This window comes from Chamaea fasciata, unplaced genomic scaffold (assembly GCF_029207755.1).
Source record: "Chamaea fasciata isolate MVZ Bird 193981 ecotype frontalis unplaced genomic scaffold, bChaFas1.0.hap1 SCAF_23, whole genome shotgun sequence".
NCBI lineage: Eukaryota > Metazoa > Chordata > Aves > Passeriformes > Sylviidae > Chamaea > Chamaea fasciata.
The window spans coordinates 1759790-1779775 of NW_027094108.1; the positions used below are offsets into that span (position 1 = coordinate 1759790).

General features: G+C 51.3%; 2 protein-coding genes across 3 annotated transcripts; both read right to left on the reverse strand.

The window, feature by feature from the left end:
* Nucleotides 1-221: 221 nt before the first annotated feature.
* Nucleotides 222-3705, reverse strand: AURKAIP1 (aurora kinase A interacting protein 1). Of its 2 annotated transcripts, none has more exons than XM_066203111.1 (4): nt 3622-3705; nt 3082-3170; nt 1857-2290; nt 222-897 (listed from the first exon to the last, which is right to left on the reverse strand). In XM_066203111.1, exons 2-4 carry the CDS (start codon nt 3131-3133, stop codon nt 790-792), a joined length of 594 nt encoding a protein of 197 aa, XP_066059208.1. In that variant the 5' UTR covers nt 3134-3170; nt 3622-3705; the 3' UTR covers nt 222-789. The 2 variants fall into 2 exon arrangements, with proteins under 2 accessions (XP_066059208.1, XP_066059209.1); XM_066203112.1 differs by lacking the exon at nt 3622-3705 and adding an exon at nt 3590-3603 and having other exon boundaries at nt 3082-3169.
* Nucleotides 3706-6259: 2554 nt separating this feature from the next.
* LOC136300674 (C-signal-like) lies at nt 6260-18081 on the reverse strand. The gene is made up of 6 exons (XM_066203229.1): nt 17841-18081; nt 9552-9603; nt 9088-9275; nt 8595-8750; nt 7199-7309; nt 6260-7015 (listed from the first exon to the last, which is right to left on the reverse strand). Exons 1-6 carry the CDS (start codon nt 17979-17981, stop codon nt 6902-6904), a joined length of 762 nt encoding a protein of 253 aa, XP_066059326.1. The 5' UTR covers nt 17982-18081; the 3' UTR covers nt 6260-6901.
* Between the last annotated feature and the right edge of the window lie 1905 nt (nt 18082-19986).

The window sequence follows — 19986 nt, forward strand, 5'->3', positions numbered from 1 at the left end:
CCCCCAAAAAGAAAAGCAGAACCCAAAGCAGAACCCAGATAAGAAATTCTCTGTCGGGGTTTATTTTTCACAGCTTTCACAACTCTCTTCAACCATGCAAAACCAGCTGATTGTATCAGGCTTGTTTGTCCCAGGCACAAAAGTTTTTTGTAGTTAATGAATAATTAGCTCTGAGCTTCTGCTTTGACCAACATCTGGATGTTCTACACGACAAGGGTCAGTCAGAGGCAAAAATAACCATTTTTTATTAACACAAAACAGAACACAAAAAATAAATGTGCCCTTTAAGGATGCTGACAATGCCCAAGGCACGTGCACACAAAGGCAGAGAGACAACAAAAGCTCTTGCAGGTAGATTTCATGGAATTCGGATCCAATTCCCATCCCACCACAACACTCAGGAAAACCCCCAACCTTTCTGCAGTAAGGCTGGGAAAGAATTCAGCTCAGAAATGAACTTTTCCAAAGGTTTGTGCCACACAAACAGCAGGAATTCTTTCGCTGATCCCATCTCCCACACCTGGTTTGTCTTAGGTCCTCAAAGCGATGAGGGAAAACTTCAGAAATTCAGCAATGATCACAGGACAGCAGTGCCAAACCACCAGGAAAAGAGCTCAAACCTCTCCTTTGGGGAGGAAAAGCTGCCAGTTTGTCCTTGGAAAATTCCTTCCTATTATTTTCATCACGATCAGAAAAAGGTGAGATGTCATCAACATACTTAAATATTTGGTTTTTAATTACAATTGCAGGTTAAAATTTTGTGACAGGTGGGGTGGTTTGTTTTTTTTTTCATCTCCTGGAACTCCTCAGGTAGATCTTGGGGGTTTGCCAGCCAGCAGGAGCACTTTTCAAGCCAGCTTTTTTCCAGATGCGCTCCAAATCTTTCTCAAATTTTATCTAAAACAGGAAAAAAAAAAAAAAAAAAGAGAAAAAAAGTGTTAGCACAGCTTAGAAGCAACAGCCACTGCCCACGTGTCCCAAGGCCAGTGTAGGTGTAACACACACAGAGGAAACAAAAGTGTTAAGTGTCAAAATATTGAATTTTACTGCAGAAAATACATCAGAAGACACGAAAATGCACAAGCACTTTGGTAGTGTCATTTTAAAAGTCCTGTGCAAGGAAAACTGAGAAGGTGGACAATGGAATGGTAAGGAAAATAAGAGGATTTTAGAGTTCACTGCAAATTGCAAAGTGGAATTACAGTTAAGCCCAATTTGCATCTGGGCAAGGTGAGAATTCCTGGAGAATTAACTAAATTACATCCCATAAAAGGCAGTGCTGAAGGACAACACCCCCAGCTTGAATGTCTTTCCTCACCCCTTTGACTAAAGGAAGTAAAAGGCTCCTATATATAAAAAATAGAGTAAGAAGCACTTGAGGATGGTGGCAAGAAAGGGAAGAAATTAAGATTAAAGCACTTCCCTTGGTCCAGGGTTGGCGCAAGCATTGATCCTTCACACAAATGCTAAATTCATCTCCGTTAATCACACCTATTTATAAAGTACCGTCATGGAAGGGAAGTTATGCCCAGCAATGATCACACTTGTGTTTGGAATCACAGGATCACTGAGGGAAAGACCTGTGAGATCATTGAGCCAGCTGTGGCTGATGTCCACCCTGTCACTCTGCACTGAGTGTCACATCCAGGGATGGGCACTCCAAACCTCCCTGGACGCCTTTTCCACGGAGAAATTCCTGCTGCTGTCCAGCCTGAGCCTCTCCTGGCACAGCTTGAGGCTAAATCTGAATTAATTCAGGCCCATTTACCCCTAAATCCACTAAAATCCTGAAGAGAGGCTGGTTTGATGTGTGTGGGGGCACATTTCTGTCACTTCTCCCCCTCCCCTGAGCTCACCTGACGCCTCCTCTTGCGCCCCTCCTTTATCTTCCTGCGGATGAACTTCCTCCTCTTGAGCAGCTTCTTGTACTTGTGCCTGTTCATTTTCCTCCTGCGGATCTTGAGGACATTCCTGCACTGCACTTTGTCACGCAGGGTTCCCTCTCCTTCCTCCACATCCCCTGTCCCCACAGCAGGGGGACACTCTGAGGGCTGAGGGGTTTCATGGCTGGCTTCTTCCTCAGCTTTGGGCAGGGAGTACCTGACAGTCAGCCAGCTCTCCAAAGGGCTGATGGAGAGTTTCCTGGGAATCAGGATCTCCTCCAGCTCAGGGTCCAGAGTGTGCCACTGCTGGGGCTGGGCCCCGCTGGTGTTGGAGGGCTGGGTGCTGTAGTGTGCAGACAGAGAGCGGCAGCAGAGGAAGGAGGACACTGACTTGGGCAGGAGGTGGCCTTAGGGAGAGAAAAGGGATTGCACTTAAAAAAGCAGAATTTGCCAGCAGGAGGGAGCAGGAGGAAAGCTCTGCCCAGCTCTCAAAGCACCAGGCAGCTCTGGCCAGAACGAGGAAACGCTCACAGGAGTTTGTATCGTCATCACAAAAGTGACATGGAGGGATTTTCAATTTGCGCTTTCGACTACAACGCTGTAATGTTAAAAATGTGTTAAAATATGTTTAAAATATGTTACACTTCACGGGGTAAGCTGCCCAGGTCACCCAGGCAGAGCAGGGTGGAGGTTCTCCATCACTGGAAGGGGCTGGAATTCCCTGGTCTTTAAAGTTCTCCTTCACTAGAAGGGTTGGAATTCCCTGGTCTTTAAAGTTTTCCTTCACTAGAAGGGTTGGAATTCCCTGGTCTTCAAGGTTCTCCTTCACCAGGAGGTGTCCCTGCCCAGCAGGAGTTGGAATTCCCTGGTCTTTAAGGTCCCTTCCAACTCAAACCTCTCCATGATTCCATCAAGTGGAATGTTTTTGCATTTTCTGATAGAAAATCAATCTGGAATGGTAAGGGAGTGTTTGCTGTATCAAACCTCTCTGCTCCTAGGGAATCTTCTAGGATTAAAACAGGTTAAACTAAAGCCACAACATACTCATGTACTAAATCAGAGACATAAAAACATTTTACAACCACTGACTCAACGACAGCCTCCTCCCTCCTGCGCTGCTCGGTGGAAAAGAAACTTCTGGGAGCCCCGAGAATAAACCCAAACAAAGAGAAAACTCGCTCACACAACACCAATTTACCTGCAATTCTCGAAGCCTTCAGTAACTGGGAACTCAGCCGTGATATTAACATTTTGTTTCACTTTGTTCACCGGCAGAGCCAGCAATGACTGTTCAAATAAGAACATTTATTCAGCGATGCAAACATGCAGCTTTATAAAAACCTTCCCTGTTCAACCTCATACCCCCCAAAAGACGAGCTGAGACCCTAAACACCCTCCTGGTTTTACCCTGTGGGGGTCAAGCACCGGGGAAGTTTAGCCACAGAGGCGATTTATTAATAATGCTTGGGCTGTTTTAACTTTAAAAACCACGGGAACTCCAGCCGAGCTCCCTGGCACGGCCCGATTCCTCCCTGAGGCCGGGAGGAGCAGCCGCGCGGCCTAAGAACGAGCCGCCACCGAGGGGCCGCCTCTTTCCCCTCAGCCCTCCCGGCAGTGCCGGCGCTGCCCCGCCCCGGGCAGAGCCCTCACGGAGCCCTCACGGAGCCCTCACGGAGCCCCCGGGCCGCCGCTCTCGCCCTCCCCTCACGGCCCCGCCGCCGCGGCCGCCATCACCCACCGGCCCCGCCGCCACCGGAAGTTCCGGCCGGCCGCGGCGCCCCCTGGCGGCCCCTCACGGCCCCTCACGGCCCCTCACGGCCCCTCAGGGCTCCACAAGGTCCCCGCCCGGTTCCTCGCGGCGCTTATTGGTCCTTCATGGCCCCTCATGGTCCCTCAGGATCCTTCAAAGTGCTGGTCTTGGTCCCTGACGGGTCTTTATGGCCCTTCACGATCCCTCATGGCCTCTCAGGATCCCTCACGGTGCCGGTCTCGGTCTGCTGTGGGGCTTCGTGGTCCCTCATGGCCCCTCAGGATCCATCAGAGTGCCGGTCTCAGTCCCTTAAGGGCCTTTACGGCCCTTCGTGGTCCCCTCACATCCTCTCAGGATCCCTCAAGGTGCTGGTCTCGGTCCCTTAAGGGCCTTTATGGCCCTTCGTGGTCCCCTTGAGGCCCCTCAGGAGCCCTCAAAATGCCAGTTTCGGTCCCTCATGATCCTTCATGGCCCCTCAGGAACCCTCAAGGTACCAGTGCTGGTCTCTCATGGTCCTTCACGATCCCTCATGATCTCTCAGTGTGCAAGTTTTGGTCCCTCATGGTCCTTCACAGTCATTCATGGTTCCCTCACAGCCCCTCATGATCCCTCAAAGTGCCCATCTCGGTCCCTCCTGGTCCTTCATGGTCCATCATGATCCTTCATGCTCCCTCACGGCCCCTCGTGGTCCTTCATGGTCCTTCACAGCACATTCCAGTGCTTTTCCACCTTCCCATGAGGAAATTTTTCTGAGCATCCAACCTAAACCTCTCCTGGTGCAATTGAGGCCGTTCCCTCTCCTCCCGTCCCTGTTCCCTGTCCCCTCCTGTCGGGGACTTTGCAGAGCCACAAGGTCCCCCCTGAGCTTCGTTTTCTCCAGGCTGAGCCCTCACAGCTCCCTCAGCCTCTCCTGGGGCTCCTTCTCCAGCTTTGCTCCAAATTAAATCCTTCAACCAGTTCCACCCAGGCGTGTCCCTCACCCACCGGTTTGCACGGAGACCTCAGCCACACGTGGAAAATTGGTGGCTGGGATGTGTTCACCTGCTGAGTCACAGGAACACCTCACTAAAACCTGTTTGAGCAGGGAAGTGTGGCACAAAGAGCCACATCGGGAGGAGTTTTGGGCATCGGGAGGAATTTCTTCACGGAAAGGGTTGTTAAGTATGGGAACATGGTGGAGTCTCCATCCCTGGAGGTGCCCAGGGAACGGCTGGACGTGGCACTCAGTGCTCTGGGCTGGGTGACAAGGTGGGGATCGGTCACATGTTGGGCTTGATGGGCTTTTCCAACCTAAAGAGTTCTGTGATTCTGTGAAGGATTCTGTGATGCTGTTACAGTGAGCCTGTCACTGCTGATCCAGGGATTTTCCAACCTAAACAATTCAGGGATCCTGCGAAGGGTTCTGTGATTCTGTGCAGGATTCTGTGAAGGATTCTGTGATGCTGTTACAGTGAGCCTGTCCCTGCTGATGCAGGGATTTTCCAACCTAAACAATTCAGGGATCCCGCGAAGGGTTCTGTGATTCTGTGAAGGATTCTGTGCAGGATTCTGTGAAGGATTCTGTGATGCTGTTACAGTGAGCCTGTCCCTGCTGATGCAGGGATTTTCCAACCTAAACAATTCAGGGATCCCGCGAAGGGTTCTGTGATTCTGTGAAGGATTCTGTGCAGGATTCTGTGCAGGATTCTGTGATGCTGTTACAGTGAGCCTGTCCCTGCTGATGCAGGGATTTTCCAACCTAAACAATTCAGGGATTCTGTGAAGGGTTCTGTGATTCTGTGAAGGATTCTGTGAAGGATTCTGTGAAGGGTTCTGTGAAGGATTCTGTGAAGGATTCTGTGAAGGATTCCGAGAAGGATTCTGTGATGCTGTTACAGTGAGCCTGTCGCTGCTGATGCAGGGATTTTCCAGCCTAAACAATTCAGGGATTCTGTGAAGGGTTCTGTGATTCTGTGAAGGGTTCTATGAAGGATTCCGAGAAGGATTCTGTGATGCTGTTACAGTGAGCCTGTCGCTGCTGGTGCAGGGATTTTCCAACCTAAACAATTCAGGGATTCTGTGAAGGGTTCCGTGATTCTGTGAAGGGTTCTGTGAAGGATTCCGAGAAGGATTCTGTGATGCTGTTACAGTGATCCCCGTTGATGCAGGGATCATGGAAGGCACACAGACACCTCTCCCTGCCACACCCTTGTCTGCATCCGGGGGCAGGTCCCGGTGGCTGCTGTCCAGGGACAGCCACACCTGTCCTCTCCCCTTACCTGGCTGTTGTTTGTCTTCTCCTGCTCGCCACAGGAACCCACCACCTTGGCACAGCATGAAAGTGTCTAATCAGCTGGCATGAGGGAAGGATGTTGAAGCCAATCCCAGACTTCAAAGGGCTCTTTGCTTTTATACCTACCTCAGCCAGAACACAAGAGATTTATTCACCAGCTGCTTTTAGTATTTCAGACCAGAACAAGGGCCCGTCTCTGTTTTAGGTACACCCCACTGTGTCAAAACCCAGCTACCCTGAAAGGTTAGCATGGGTTGGAGTTTCTTCCTGAAAAGTAGGAATAAAGTTCCCCTTGTCAGGAAAGAGAAACCTATGAGGAGAAATTAAATGAAGTAAACACTTTGGTAAACAGACTGTTTAATCAAGACTTTATTGAAGACACTTCAGGAGTTTATGTACAAAACAACAGTCCCACCCCCATATCAGGCTGTTAGTCACCCACTGGGAACAAAGCAAGTGCCTGGTGTACACTGGCCACCTGGGCACACTCAGAGTTTGCCACGGAATCCACAGAAGTACCAAATTCCCTTGGTTTAGAGCTGGGCAATTTCAGCCTCGGCTCAGCTAGGAACAAAAGAAATCAAAGGAGATTTTTTCCGGAGATAACTGAGTGTACTGGAATCTGACAGAGACCATCCCACACTGGCCTTACTCTGAGGTCAGCTCATTTAACTCTGCAAAGAGCCCGAAGCCCACTTGGGGTTTGGAAGTGAAAAGGAACCAGCAGCCCGCGGATTTAACCTGCAGGTTTGAATCCATTCCAGGAGATGCCCATCACCGAGAGCACAGTAGTGTTTGCAGGAAGCATTAGAGCAGAGCAGTAGCAATACCAAGTGAAAGGCTCAGCCACTTTGCTTTCCAAATACACCTTGAGAGAGATGCTGAGTGTCAGACTGGCTACTTTGAGAAGCGTGTAAAAATACCCTAGAGACACAGACAGGAGTGGCAAGGTTAAATTGTGACTGAGGAGCTGCTCCTGTAGACTTCTGTGCGCTTCTACCACGGCAGAGTTTCCCCTTGCCAGTCCAGGAAAGAACCATTTTCTTTTTCACCGAGACGGTCCAGAACAGAGAGAATACCTGGGATAGCCTCCTGCACCTGCATGGGAGCCTGGAATGAATCAAGCTTAGGTCATTACTGGGAATATCCTGCAGAAGACAATTAAATATATTTAAGGAGGTTCTAGAACGAAGGGGGACGTGTTTTTGTGTGTCACAGCACAGGGGGGTGTACAACCAGGGGGTTGGGACAGCAGGGGAGCCCCACTGTGACATCTGCAGCGCTGGCACTCACCATGTTTCCACCCATGTCTGTCTGAAGCCAGCCTGGGTGCAAGGAAATGCAGAGAATTCCGTCCGATTTCAAGTCTGCAGCGAGGCACCGGGTGATCATGTTCAGTGCAGTCTGCAGGAGTGGAAACCACCGATTAATGTGCTGCTCATGAGCCTTGAGCAAGACCTCGAGCCCAGCTGGGGGGCACCTCCCTTCCACCCTGCTCTTTCCTGGCACGGGGAGAGGCAGGAAGAAGTTCTCAATAACTCATCCAGACTTCCTGGGAACTCTGAAAGATCTACAGCCACAAATTTACTGCCCAAAGACGAAACTAAGTTATAATGGAAGATTAAGTAGCATTTGAAACGCCTCAGGAGCTGTGAGGAGAATAATATTGACATAAGGACTATGTTTTTCTGCACTAATCACTACACAAACATTCGTTTACTTCTGAACAGGGAGAACAAGCATTTAACAGCTTATGAGTAGGTGGTGTAGGAGAAACTGTATGTGTGATCCTGACTATCTGTACAAACTCAATCTCTGGATGTGAGAAAACTAAAAATCCCACCTGTCACTAACTTCCCTCACCATGTACAGGTCAGCACACCTTTTGTTGAGTTTCCTGCCTGCTCTCTCGCTTGGACAGGACAGGAGCACAGCTGATGGAACCCACACTCGATGGCATCAGCTCTTCCCTGAATGCCAAATCCCTCAGGAGCAGATCTGTATCGGAGCGGGGACTTGGGAGCCTGTTCTCCAGAAGTTGCTCCAGGTGCAGTGTTCCACAGCTCCCATTCCCACCCACGTGAATCACAGAATTCACAAAATCACCAGGCTGGGAGAGACCTTCAGGATCATTGAGTCCAACCCAGCCCCGACATCTCAACTAAACCCTGGCACTGAGTGCCACATCCAGCCTTTCTTTAAACACATCCAGGGATGGTGACTCCACCATCTCCCCAGCCAGACCATTCCAACACTTTATCACTTTTTCTATAAAAAACTTTTTCCTAATATCCAACCTAAATTCTCCTTGGCGCAGCCTGAGACTGTGTCCTCTCGTTCTGTCAGTCGTTGTCTGGAGAAACAGACCAACTCCCACCTGATACAATCACCTTGCAAGGAGTTGCGGAGAGTGATCGGGTCACCCCTGAGTCTCCTTTTCTCCAGGATAAACAACCCCAGCTCCCTCAGCTGTTCCTCACAGGGTTTGTGTTCCCAGCCCCTCACCAACCTCAATGTCCTTCCTAAACTGAGGGGCCAGAGCTGGACACAGCACTCGAGGTGTGGCCTCAGCAGTGCCAAGCACAGGGGAAGAACAAGAAGAACACTTTTTGTGCCCACAGAGGTGCTACAGCCCTTCCTAAGGTCAGCGTGGTCTCTACCTGCCCTCAGCCCAGGGGAGCCCACAAACCTTTGCTATCCTGTAGGGATAGACCTTGAGGAACATCTCGTTTGCCTGGACGAGCTGCATGGAGGCAGCCAGAGAGGACATGTTGATGATGGCAGCTCTGTGACAGCCCATTCCAGTGCCCAGCTGCGCTGCCTTCCTCAGCAGCGGCAGGAACGCCTGTGAAAACCAGAGCTTGCTTTAATTCGGTGATTTGGGCTGGGGTTGGATCATTCCCTCACTCAAAGCAGGAATGCCAGTGCAGCTCTGTGCCACCAGCACAAGGTGGTGGTGGCTCCTCAGACACAGGGGCCAGGGGAAAGTTTCCTCCAGCAGCCTCCTGTGCCCACCTGCCGTGAAGTGACCCCACACCACAAACAGCAGCTCTGGCTGCTCTCCAGACAGGCAGCTCCATGTCAGAACTGTCCCTGTGCGGCTCCAAGGGGACAAACACCCGGACAAGTGCAGCTCAGGGGTGGAGAAGCCCCAGATAAAGCCCACCCCTCCCAGTCCTTACCTTGGTGACCATCAGCTGGGCAACGGTGTTGGTTTCATAGATGGTGAGCATGGTCTCTGCCGTCACCTCCTCCAGCGAGGCGAGCACGTTGATGCCAGCGTTGTTGATGAGGCAGTTCAGGCCTTTGTCTCCCACAATTTCTTCCACTTCCTTGACCACCTTCTTGATGCTGTTCTCACAGACCACATCTGCACAGAGGAGGCAGGAGGAGCCCCAAGTGAACAGTGCAGGCTTCAGGGTGTGCCTGGCACGACACAACCCCTGCCAAACCAAAGCTGAGGCTCACTTCGGGCAGCACGCAGGTGAAAATGCCCAGGTTTTACAGAATCACATTTCGCCAGTGACATCTAAAGATGGTTTTCAGCTCCTGGAGATCGTGCCCAGCCACTGATCACTCAGGAGACCAATTTTTTAAGATGCTCTCACCTAAGCCGAACAAATTTGAAATAAAGCCTTTTACTCACCCAGCTGCAGGAGCTTGATGTTGCTGTATTGCTTGCTAAGCTGCTGCAGTTCCTAGGAAGAATAATTTTTATTTTATATATATATAAAATATATAAAATATATATCTTCATGGCTATTACATAAATCACTTTGAATTCTGCACCTCCAGATTTGCAACTGAACTATTTTCATGACTGGACTGAGGGCAGCGATTCTCCTTTGTTTTCCAGCCTGCTGAGCAGCTTTCCTAATGGCCAGATCAAGAAATTGGACTCTTCCCCTGCTTAGCCCAGACTCCAGCGTGCTGGATTTTTAGTGGGATATTTCTCAGTTTTAGTGCTCAGTTCTCAGCATTGCAGTAAAAATCCAGCGCCTCCCCAGTTCTGTAAGAAAAGCCTGATTCTCCTGAAGCTCAGCCAGTGCTGGACATCCCTTCAGGGCAGCAGGAACGCTTTAGAAAAGCCATTTGGAATTCCTGTTTGCAGGAGAAGCTCCCCATGGGAATTGCGTTTCCCCAGCAGCCTCGTTAGCGTCAGTTCTTGTAAGTGGAGGTGAAGCCCACCCTGAAATCAGAATCCCAGGCACGGGAGAACAGTTCCCTCCCTGCTGGAAGATCTCCTGTGCCTGTCAGCACAGCAGGCTGGTGTTCCTGCAGACAGTCCGTGCTCTCCGGTGTTCCGGCTGCACAAAGCGCGTCCACATCAGATTTATGGGCCCTGCAGGAATACTCAGGTTTCTGTGCCACGGAGCCAAGTGGGAAGTGTGGCCAAACACAGCAGATGGATTCCACATTCCCAGTCATGTTCAGGAGACGCGGCAACCTGGCCAAACATTCCAGCCCCAGCAAATCCCTTTCTTTAGAAGCCCTTTGGGAATAGGGGTCAGGAGGGCAGGTGTGGAAAGAATCCTTCTCTACCCCTGGAGACGCTTTAGGGACTCGGTGTCCTCCGACAAACCCTGATGGATCACATCTTTTATCTCACATCAGGCCCTGCAGGGCTCTCTCCAGGCTCGTTTGGGAGATTTGTTCTCCCTCCGAGGCCAATCTACAACTGCAGTTAAGGCTATTAAGGGGAGGGGGAAGGAAAAACAAGTCAGAAGCACAAAACCAGAAGACATTCCTTGCTTTGGACAGGGCTTGGTGGGACAGATTTCCATAAATTAACAACCCAGAACACACCGCCTTGTTTATTGATGGCCCAGGATGAAACAGCTCTGCCGTGTCAAGGCCCGCAGTAATTCTGTGCCTGTCACTGGATTTCGGTTTGACACTATCACTGAGTGCATAACAAACTCCAGGAGCTCTCTGGCTTCTCAAGGTTTGCCCGTTTATTTATAGTTCGTTTATTTTTGTGCTTTACTCCCCGACAGAAAGGAGCTACCAACTCCTGCTGAAAGGCCGGAGTTGCTTTGAGTAGCAACTGAGAGGCTTCTGAAGTGAGTGAGCAATATTTTCAATTAAGAGCTGCAGCGTTCTCCAGTACACAGACAGCATGAAATCACAATAGCTGCGTGCAAATTAGGTTTAAAATTCAATGGGTTTTCCAGTTAATTACTTAGTTAACAAGTGGCTCCCACTTCAGGGGTTTAAATTTCTGAGAAGCAGCTCGCAGGCACAAAGCTGATCTACACAGCTTTGGTCTTCAAGAACGTTACACCTGATACAAGCTGAAAAATCCAGTTAGAACATCTAAAAATTGCAGGAAAGCCTATTTTCCCCTCTCCTGTGACTAGAAGGAACATGAGAAAAGGAGGACTGAGATAAGTAGGTACAGCCAACATATCCCAGCTAAGTCATTTTTAATTAGTGTGCTGTGACAGATAATTTAAAAACAAACAAGACAAACAAAACCCAACAAAAAAAGCCACAACACAAGCCCCAGACACTGTGTTTATTTAGCGTAGTAGCTGCAGAAGTGCTCTGCACCTGAACAATCACCCCCGAGAATCAACTCGTGGGGAGTCCAAGACAAGAATTAAACTCCGATTAGCATCAGTTGTTTCCTGCTCGCTGCTTTTTAATTACCATTAACAAAGAGTCAGCCTAGTCTGATTTAAACAAGATCCTCTGGCACTCGGGGCTCCAGACACAGACTCGTCAGCACACGGGGTATTTATTGCTAGATTTCCACCAGGAATGTTTTGTTGTCTTTGTCATTTAGCAAGATTTACTTTGCCTTCTTTATGAAAGCGTTATCCACTTCAGTTACGGCTCTTGGAAAGGGCCCGGCCGCACTCAGCCAGTTGGAAGCAATCAAGCCAAACAAACACAGCCCGCGGGCAGGATAGAGGTGCTTGGGAATCCTTCACCTCGTCCTGCTCGCGCTCGGGACAAAGCCAGAGGTGGATCCTATTCTTCTGTGTCCCTCTGAGACAGCTTCTCAGTATCACGGTGTACAGCCAGCTCAACCCTGGAGCAGCTTCCCCAGCACTGCCCTGACCCACAGCCCTCCTCTGACTCCAGCAGAGCCAGACCTTGCTGCTGCAGGAAGTGTAAAACACTTCCAGGAAACGAAACCATCAAACTAAACAACTCTGCAATATTAGAAAGACTTGGAGAATGCCCTCTCTGCCTGATATATATCCAGAAATGCCCCCTCTGCTTGATGTATCTGGCGCACAGATCACTCAGCTGCCGTTCCCAGTTGCAAAGCGCATGGCTCAAATATGTGTAAAAGGGAAGAACAAGCCCCAGAGCTGACAGTGAGCAGAGAGAGCTCCGCGTCTGACAAGGGAACGAGGCACAGTTTGTAAAAATCTCCTGCTCTAGAGCGAGGGAAAACTGCACACTGAGCCCTGGAAACTTCCCAGAGCTCTGCAGAGAACTCGAGCAGTGAGGGATTCGTTCACCTGGGAACTCACTGGGGCTGTGGGGAGAGCAGGAGGAACGGGAGATGCTCCCGTGCAGATCCCACAGCTCTGGGCACCACGGATTCATTCACCCCGTGGCCGTCTCCTCCTTCCCCCGTGGCAGAGCGGACTCCTGAGGCTGTGACATTTTAAAGTCCTTCAGGGAAAGAGTTTTTTCCCTTTTATGGGAAAGCGGGATGGGGGAGGAAGGAGCAGAGAAAGAAAAGAGGAGTGCGGGGAGAATTCCAGCTGTGTCCATGAGCCTGTGCTGGTTCCCTGGCGATGCCTGCCCATCTGGAGAGCAAAGACGGGACATCAGGATTATTTCCCGGGAGATTTGTAGCTGCTCCCACTGTCAGCGCAGGAGCAGCCCAAGAAAAGGCAGATTGGAATCAGAGCGTGGCTGGAGGAGTCTCCGATGGTGCTTTTCCAGGAGGGGCAGTGGTTATCTGGCTGCCTGCGGGCCTGCTGCTCGTTTATCGTGTGATCTGCAGCCCATTTGTTAGGCAAATGTTCTGGGGAGGCCACCTAGGAGCTCCTCAGCCCCAGAGCTCGAGCTTTCACAACTTCTGCCAGCACAGGCTCACATGCAAAAGCCTGCAGCTGTTCAGCATTACCCCAAGGTTGGGGAGTTACAGGAGATGCGCTGCTTTTCCTGGTGAGGAGAGGAAAGCCAAGTCAGATTTCCCCGGCGTCTTTGGATAGGCGAGTCCCGAGGGGCTTTTCTCTGTCCACTGTTTGGAGGGCTCCAAAATATTCAGTCATCACGCTGCTGCGAGATTCTTGCCCAAGATGGAATTGTATTTGCCAGCAGCTAAATGTATTTAATCGCTTTTCTTCTAAAAACTGGAAGATTATTTTTTAAGAGCCTTTTAGTTTAAGCTCTGCCCATCTCCGTTCTGCAACGGGAAAATGCTGCTCTGCCAAAACCAGAGGAGAGCAGAATTTAAAGGAACTGTCCAAAGCTGCTGTTCTCCAGGTTCATCCTCTCATGCAGGAGAGGAAACGGGGGACAACTCACTTGTAGCAAGGAGGATTTTTCATATAGTCAACAAAAAAAAGGGGGAAAACCAAAATTAGACCACCTGAATTGCTGTCAAGGGGGAAAAAAAAAGTGCACCGACCCAGGTGCGCAGAGAAAGAAGAACACCCTGAACTTCCCAGCCCAGAGTGCAACAAACAGGTCTGAGATGGGCCAAGCCCATTTCATGTACCCCAAACTGAGCCTGCAGTGCCAGTCCCTGGAGAGCAGGAACCTGAACTCTGGGTGTTCAAGGTGAACCTGAACTCTGGGTGCTCAAAATTTGACCGCAAAGTCAATGACAGCAAAGAAGAAAAAGTAGAGAGAAAAAAAAAGAGAAAAAATAAATAAAAACTACAAGAAAATCACGGAACCTTTGCCTTTCCTACCACCCTCAGCAGCTCTGCCAGGCTGGAGCCAAGCTTTGAGAGATGAATTTGGTGCTCCATGACCAAGGCTGGCAGCACTGGAGGCTGGAGCCAAGCTTTGAGAGGTGAATTTGGTGCTCCATGACCAAGGCTGGCAGCGCTGGAGACTGGAGCCAAGCTTTGAGAGGTGAATTTGGTGCTCCATGACCAAGATTGGCAGTGCTGGAGACTGGAGCCAAGCTTTGAGAGGTGAATTTGGTGCTCCATGACCAAGATTGGCAGCGCTGGAGACTGGAGCCAAGCTTTGAGAGGTGAATTTGGTGCTCCATGACCAAGGCTGGCAGCGCTGGAGACTGGAGCCAAGCTTTGAGAGATGAATTTGGTGCTCCATGACCAAGGCTGGCAGCGCTGGAGACTGGAGCCAAGCTTTGAGAGGTGAATTTGGTGCTCCATGACCAAGGCTGGCAGCGCTGGAGACTGGAGCCAAGCTTTGAGAGGTGAATTTGGTGCTCCATGACCAAGGCTGGCAGCGCTGGAGGCTGGAGCCAAGCTTTGAGAGATGAATTTGGTGCTCCATGACCAAGGCTGGCAGCGCTGGAGACTGGAGCCAAGCTTTGAGAGGTGAATTTGGTGCTCCATGACCAAGGCTGGCAGCGCTGGAGGCTGGAGCCAAGCTTTGAGAGGTGAATTTGGTGCTCCATGACCAAGATTGGCAGCGCTGGAGACTGGAGCCAAGCTTTGAGAGGTGAATTTGGTGCTCCATGACCAAGGCTGGCAGCGCTGGAGACTGGAGCCAAGCTTTGAGAGGTGAATTTGGTGCTCTATGACCAAGGCTGGCAGCGCTGGAGACTGGAGCCAAGCTTTGAGAGGTGAATTTGGTGCTCCATGACCAAGGCTGGCAGCGCTGGAGACTGGAGCCAAGCTTTGAGAGGTGAATTTGGTGCTCCATGACCAAGGCTGGCAGCGCTGGAGGCTGGAGCCAAGCTTTGAGAGGTGAATTTGGTGCTCCATGACCAAGATTGGCAGTGCTGGAGACTGGAGCCAAGCTTTGAGAGGTAAATTTGGTGCTCCATGACCAAGGCTGGCAGCGCTGGAGGCTGGAGCCAAGCTTTGAGAGGTGAATTTGGTGCTCCATGACCAAGGCTGGCAGTGCTGGAGGCTGGAGCCAAGCTTTGAGAGATGAATTTGGTGCTCCATGACCAAGGCTGGCAGCGCTGGAGACTGGAGCCAAGCTTTGAGAGGTGCATTTGGTGCTCCATGACCAAGGCTGGCAGCGCTGGAGACTGGAGCCAAGCTTTGAGAGGTGAATTTGGTGCTCCATGACCAAGGCTGGCAGCGCTGGAGGCTGGAGCAGGTCTGTTCCTGCCCTCTGCCAGCCCCAAGGACCAGCAGCCCGGTGGGAACACTCTCTCAGAGGGTCAGGAGGGTTTTTGTGCCAGCTCCACGCATTGCAGATGGGGCAGATAATGCCGGTGAAACCACCACAATACCTTTAGTAAAGATTCCTCTTCCTTGTGGAGTTTCCAAACCCATCTGTTAGAAATCTGTTTTCAGCTGACTGCAGTTTCTATTGATGTGCTGCCAAAGCACAGCACATGGCCTAGAGGTCCTTACAAAGAACAAAAAAACCCACCCTGATCCACCAAGGACAAAACTTGCCCCCCTAAAAAAATAATAATAATAACAATTTAAAAAAAAAGCTCAGGATGCACCCCATGTGGCCGGCAGGATCACCGCTGGGGCTGCTGGAATGTGGCTCCTGGCCAATTTCCTGCCTACAGGAGACACCCTGCCAGAGGCTTTCCAGGTTTCTCCCGCGAGCGAGGAGTGACCCAGACTCTTCCCAGACACATTGCACTGACTGAAGGCTGGTTTCATCTTCTTGCGCAGGTTTGCAGCCTTTTTTTTTTTTTTTTTACTCCGGGTTTTGAAATACTGACCACACACACACACAAAAAAAGCCCCCCCCCCCAAAAAAAAACAAAACAAAAGAAAAAAACCCACCGAAAAAACCCCCACAAAACCCAACCAATGAACCAACAACAAAAAAACCCAAAACACGAAAAAACCCACACCCCCCCAAAAAAAGAGGAAAAAAAAAAACAAAAAAAAAAAGAAAAATCCCACAACCAATCAAACAAAAAAGACAAAAAAAACCCAAAAAACAAAACAACAAAACAAAACCCCAAAAACCCCCAAAACCCAGCCCAGAAGTGATGACTTGTGCTGAGATTTGCCCGGGTAATGTTTCCTAGGAAGCTCTTCCTTCCTGTCGAAGGAACCATTTCACTTCTCCGTGTAATGGATCCGAGATCATTACGATGAAAAATCACCGGGGCCACTTGGCGAAAAAGAGAAAGAAGCTCCCTCAGCGCTGGCTGGAGCGGGGTTAGCACAAACAAGGCGGGGAGATTTCCATCTCACACAGGTCAGATGTCTCTGCTGCTTTCCTGTGCCGCTACTACAGCGGGCTCTTGTGCAATCACTCGTAGGAAACGGGGCTGGGAGCGGGGCCAGCTCGGGTAACAGGAGTTAAAAGGGAACAGGATGGAGTGAATTTCTGCTCAGGTGGTGCCAGGAGGGGCTCGGGGTGGGGGGAGCAGCAGCAGCCCTGAAAGGAGCTGTGCACCTGATCCCAGCCTCGCTGGGCTGGCTCTCTGCACTTTCATTCAGAAATATCCTAAATGTACCTTTGTGCTGGAGGGTTTTTTGTCTTTTTGGGGTTTTTTTTTTTGGTTTTTTTTGTTTGTTTTTTTAATTAAGGTATTTTCCTTCAGTTTCATAAGTACCTGGAGAAGCAAAGGTCAGGCCGCTGCTGTTACCTGGCCAACCCTTGCCCCACATCCTGAGCGCCACCTTTTAGGGTTTTTTTTTGTTGTTGTTGTTGTTTAAGCAGTAAACAAAGTCGCTGTGTTTGGTTTATTGCTGATCACAATCTGCTTGAAAAGAGCCAAATCCCCCAGAAGGAGCAGCCACAGGGGTTTTGTTTCCCTCTGCACGTGCCAGGGAATTCGCCTGTTGATTGAAACAGGGGAGATGCAGGAATCAATTGTGGGGGTAAATCCTCCTTCCAAACGCCGTTCCAGAGGGTTTTGAGACACTCTGAGGGCTGAGTGCTCCTCTTCCCGCAGCTCTGGAGCAGCGCAGGGTAGGAGCAGGGGGATGGAGACCTGAGCGTGTTGCTGCGCTGCCCAAATTCCCCCGCACCGAGGAGAGCCGAGATCAGCCTGGCCATTCAACAGGTGACGCTGCTGGTCACAGAGTGACCGATCACCCGCAGCGATTGGCCTCCCAAAAGTTTGAGGTGTGTGTGAAATTTGCCTGGAAGTGTTTTATTAGGAGTTTAGGGACGGGGCAGGAGTCCCCAAACCATTGTGATGCTGCAGCAGCAGATTTGGGCTGAAATGGGAGAGAGAGAGGGCTGCAAGTGGCTGCACGACCAGCAGGTAACAAAAGCTCCTGTTCCAGCAGAAACTCTGAGCCCTGCCCAGCCAGGACGGGCATTAAAAGTGTTTTAATTCATCGCTCCTTTGGGCTTTTCTCACTTGTTCCAAGTGCAGCAGAGAAAAAGAGGCAGACGGGGCACGGCTCCTGCTGGGCACACGGACACGCCGTGGAGAGAGAGAGAGAAGGAAAGCTGTGGTGGGAAAGCTTTGTGAGGGATGATGAGCCGCCCCTGCAGGGCTCCGGCCCGCGCACATCTGCAGAAGGACAGGACAGACACCTCCAGCAGCAAATCCAGAGAGAAACTCGGGGATGAAAGGAAGGGCATGGCAGAAGAGCTGGAGATGCTGCAGCTGCCCGGCCGTGTCCCGCTCGCTCTCCTCCTCCCGGGAACGCTCCCGAGCATCGATAAACCGCAGCTCCAGCTCCGGCGAGCTCCGCGGTCCCGGCTCCACCCGCCCCGGCTGCTGCCCCGGACGGGAGCTCAGCCCCGGCTCCATCCCAGCGCGGGCTCTCGCTGCCGGCACAGGGATGCTCCAGATGTTCGGCTCTTCCGAAGTGCCTTCTCCTCCCTCCCGACCCCTCTACCCCGCTCCGGGGACCCCCGGCACCCCCGCCCCGCTTACCTGCGCCTTCTCGGGGTACCGACAGGTCGCAAAGACCAAATCCGGGGAGGGGCTGGCGGCTGCGAGCCCCCGCACCAGCCCCAGGCCGATGCCGCGGCTGCAGCCGGTGATGAGCACGGAGCGGCAGCGCGGCTGGGCCATGCTGCTGCCTCGGCCCGCTCCGCTCCGCTCGGTTCGCGGCGATTCCCGGAGCCCACGAGGTTCTCAACCTGCGCCGTGCGGAGCCGGCCCCGCCGCCCCGGGCCCGCCCCCGCCGCGGCGCCTCCCCCGCCCGGCTCCGGGGCTCCGAGAGCGGCCGGGGGAAGGGGGATTGGCTCTTCCCCCTCCCACAAGGACCCAAAACCCCTGTCCCGGCGAATTCGGAGCGTGTGGCAGCCCCTGAGGCCTCTGACCCTCATTTATCGGGCCCACAGAACGGGTCGAGGGTGAAATCGCTCCCCGCAGCAGCCAGGAGGAAAGGATTCAGCTCTTGAACGGGGGGATGTGGCAGAGGCAGGAATGAACCCCGATTTCTGGACTCCCCACGTTCCTGCCCAGGGGTTTTTAGGGTGTGCCAGGCGTTGCATTTCTCTCCCTCCCTCGCTGTGGCTGACCCGATCCTGGAAATCATGGCAGGATCCTGCCCTAAGCTCCTGCTCACCCTGTCCCCCAGAACATATTACTCACGGAGGGTTAAAGGCTTTAATTGCATCTGTGAGCAGAATACTGCTCTTTTCTTTTTTAAAGAGATGCCTACGCTTTTAAAACTAACTTCATCCTGCTAGAGAGGTCAAGGATAGACTCTCCCCTTTGGACTTGGGACACTGAAAAGCAAAGATTTGGTAATTTGGAAAAATTCGTGGAAAAGCCTCAAACAGCTGCTGAGGCTGCCTTGTTTCCCCTTTTGTTGGTTTAATTCTAAATACCTGCAACAGTTCCAAAAAATGTACAGGACTTTTATTTGTATTTCTAGGTCAGGTTTGATGTTCCCATCACATTCCCAGGGGAGATGAAGATGACAAAACCCTTCCAGACCTTTCTCCTACCTCAGACAGCGAGCAAAGCTGACCAGGAGCTTCTGGAAGAGCCTGGATTCCCCAAGGCTGAGGGGGGAAAAGCTCCTCCCTGTGCACAAAGCAGCTGTGGCAGGAAGCCAGCAGCAAGGCTGCCCGGGATATTGATACCTGCTTTTCTCTTTTCTGCCAAATAAAGCTCCATTCCAGCAACTTCTGCCTCACAAACAGCACCGCTCCTCTTGCCCAGGTGCTTTAATCTTTAATCCATCACCTTCCTTCCCATTTCAGAACAATTTCCTTTGTGCATTACCTTGGAAAATATCTTTTAAAAAATGCTCAGTGACCTTTTTGTCCTTGGGATGTTGGCACAGCTGGGAAATAATCCTTTGGGCTCTCACCTGGGAAAACTTTGGTGGCTGAGCCTCTGCTGACATAAATGCAGCTGTGACACAGTGAATTTGCTGCTGGGCGAGCCGTTTTTTTGGGAAGACACGTAGCCTGGAGGATTATTTCCCAGGAAGGGTGGGGTGTGTGGCCAGAGCACGTAGGAGGTTTCTTTTATCTGAGGAAAGGGCAGATGGGATTTATCTGAGGAATGCAGATCAGCAGCTGGCCAAGCCTGCAGTGTCCTCTACCAGTCAGGTTTCAAAGCAGAACATCTCAGAGCAGAAGGAATTGCAGGAGGACACCACAAACAGATCAGAGACCAACCTCAGGGAGGTTTTGATGACTGAGAGCCACGGTGGAGTCACCAGAGGCTGAGAAAACAAAGCCACAACTCACCTGAGGGGCTGAGAGCTGTTTACACACACAGCTGCACGTGAGGCTTTTCCTTTCAGGTGAATTTCTGCCAGCTCCAGCCACTGGAGTGTCCCAGCAGCTCCCTCACCAAACCCACCACAGATGTTCAGCCTCTGTAACATTTTCACCCCCCAAGAAGTAGCACAAAGCCCAAGGGATTTGGGATTCTCCAGAGATCATCCCCAGCTCTTCCTCCTTGTCCAGGTGAGGAGGATCAGAGCAAACAGAGCTCAGGAAACTCAGCTGGGACCTGCCAGCCACTCCTCAAGTCAGAGAAATGCACTTTCCACCTCAAATCTTTGGGGATTGGGGGATTTTTATGTTTGGTGCCCACAATTCCTGCCTTTAAG

Excerpts from the sequence above, each read along its gene's own strand:
- AURKAIP1 (XM_066203111.1), bottom strand. The coding sequence starts at position 3,133 with ATGTTAATATCACGGCTGAGTTCCCAGTTACTGAAGGCTTCGAGAATT. Across the intron at positions 2,291-3,081 it reads GAAGGCTTCGAGAATTGCAG|GCCACCTCCTGCCCAAGTCA; the intron begins GTAAATTGGTGT and ends TCTCTCCCTAAG. Across the intron at positions 898-1,856 it reads GGCGCAAGAGGAGGCGTCAG|ATAAAATTTGAGAAAGATTT; the intron begins GTGAGCTCAGGG and ends TTCCTGTTTTAG.
- LOC136300674 (XM_066203229.1), bottom strand. The coding sequence starts at position 17,981 with ATGGCCCAGCCGCGCTGCCGCTCCGTGCTCATCACCGGCTGCAGCCGC. Across the intron at positions 7,310-8,594 it reads ATCCCTACAGGATAGCAAAG|ACTGCACTGAACATGATCAC; the intron begins GTTTGTGGGCTC and ends CCACTCCTGCAG. Across the intron at positions 7,016-7,198 it reads CAGACATGGGTGGAAACATG|GCTCCCATGCAGGTGCAGGA; the intron begins GTGAGTGCCAGC and ends GATTCATTCCAG.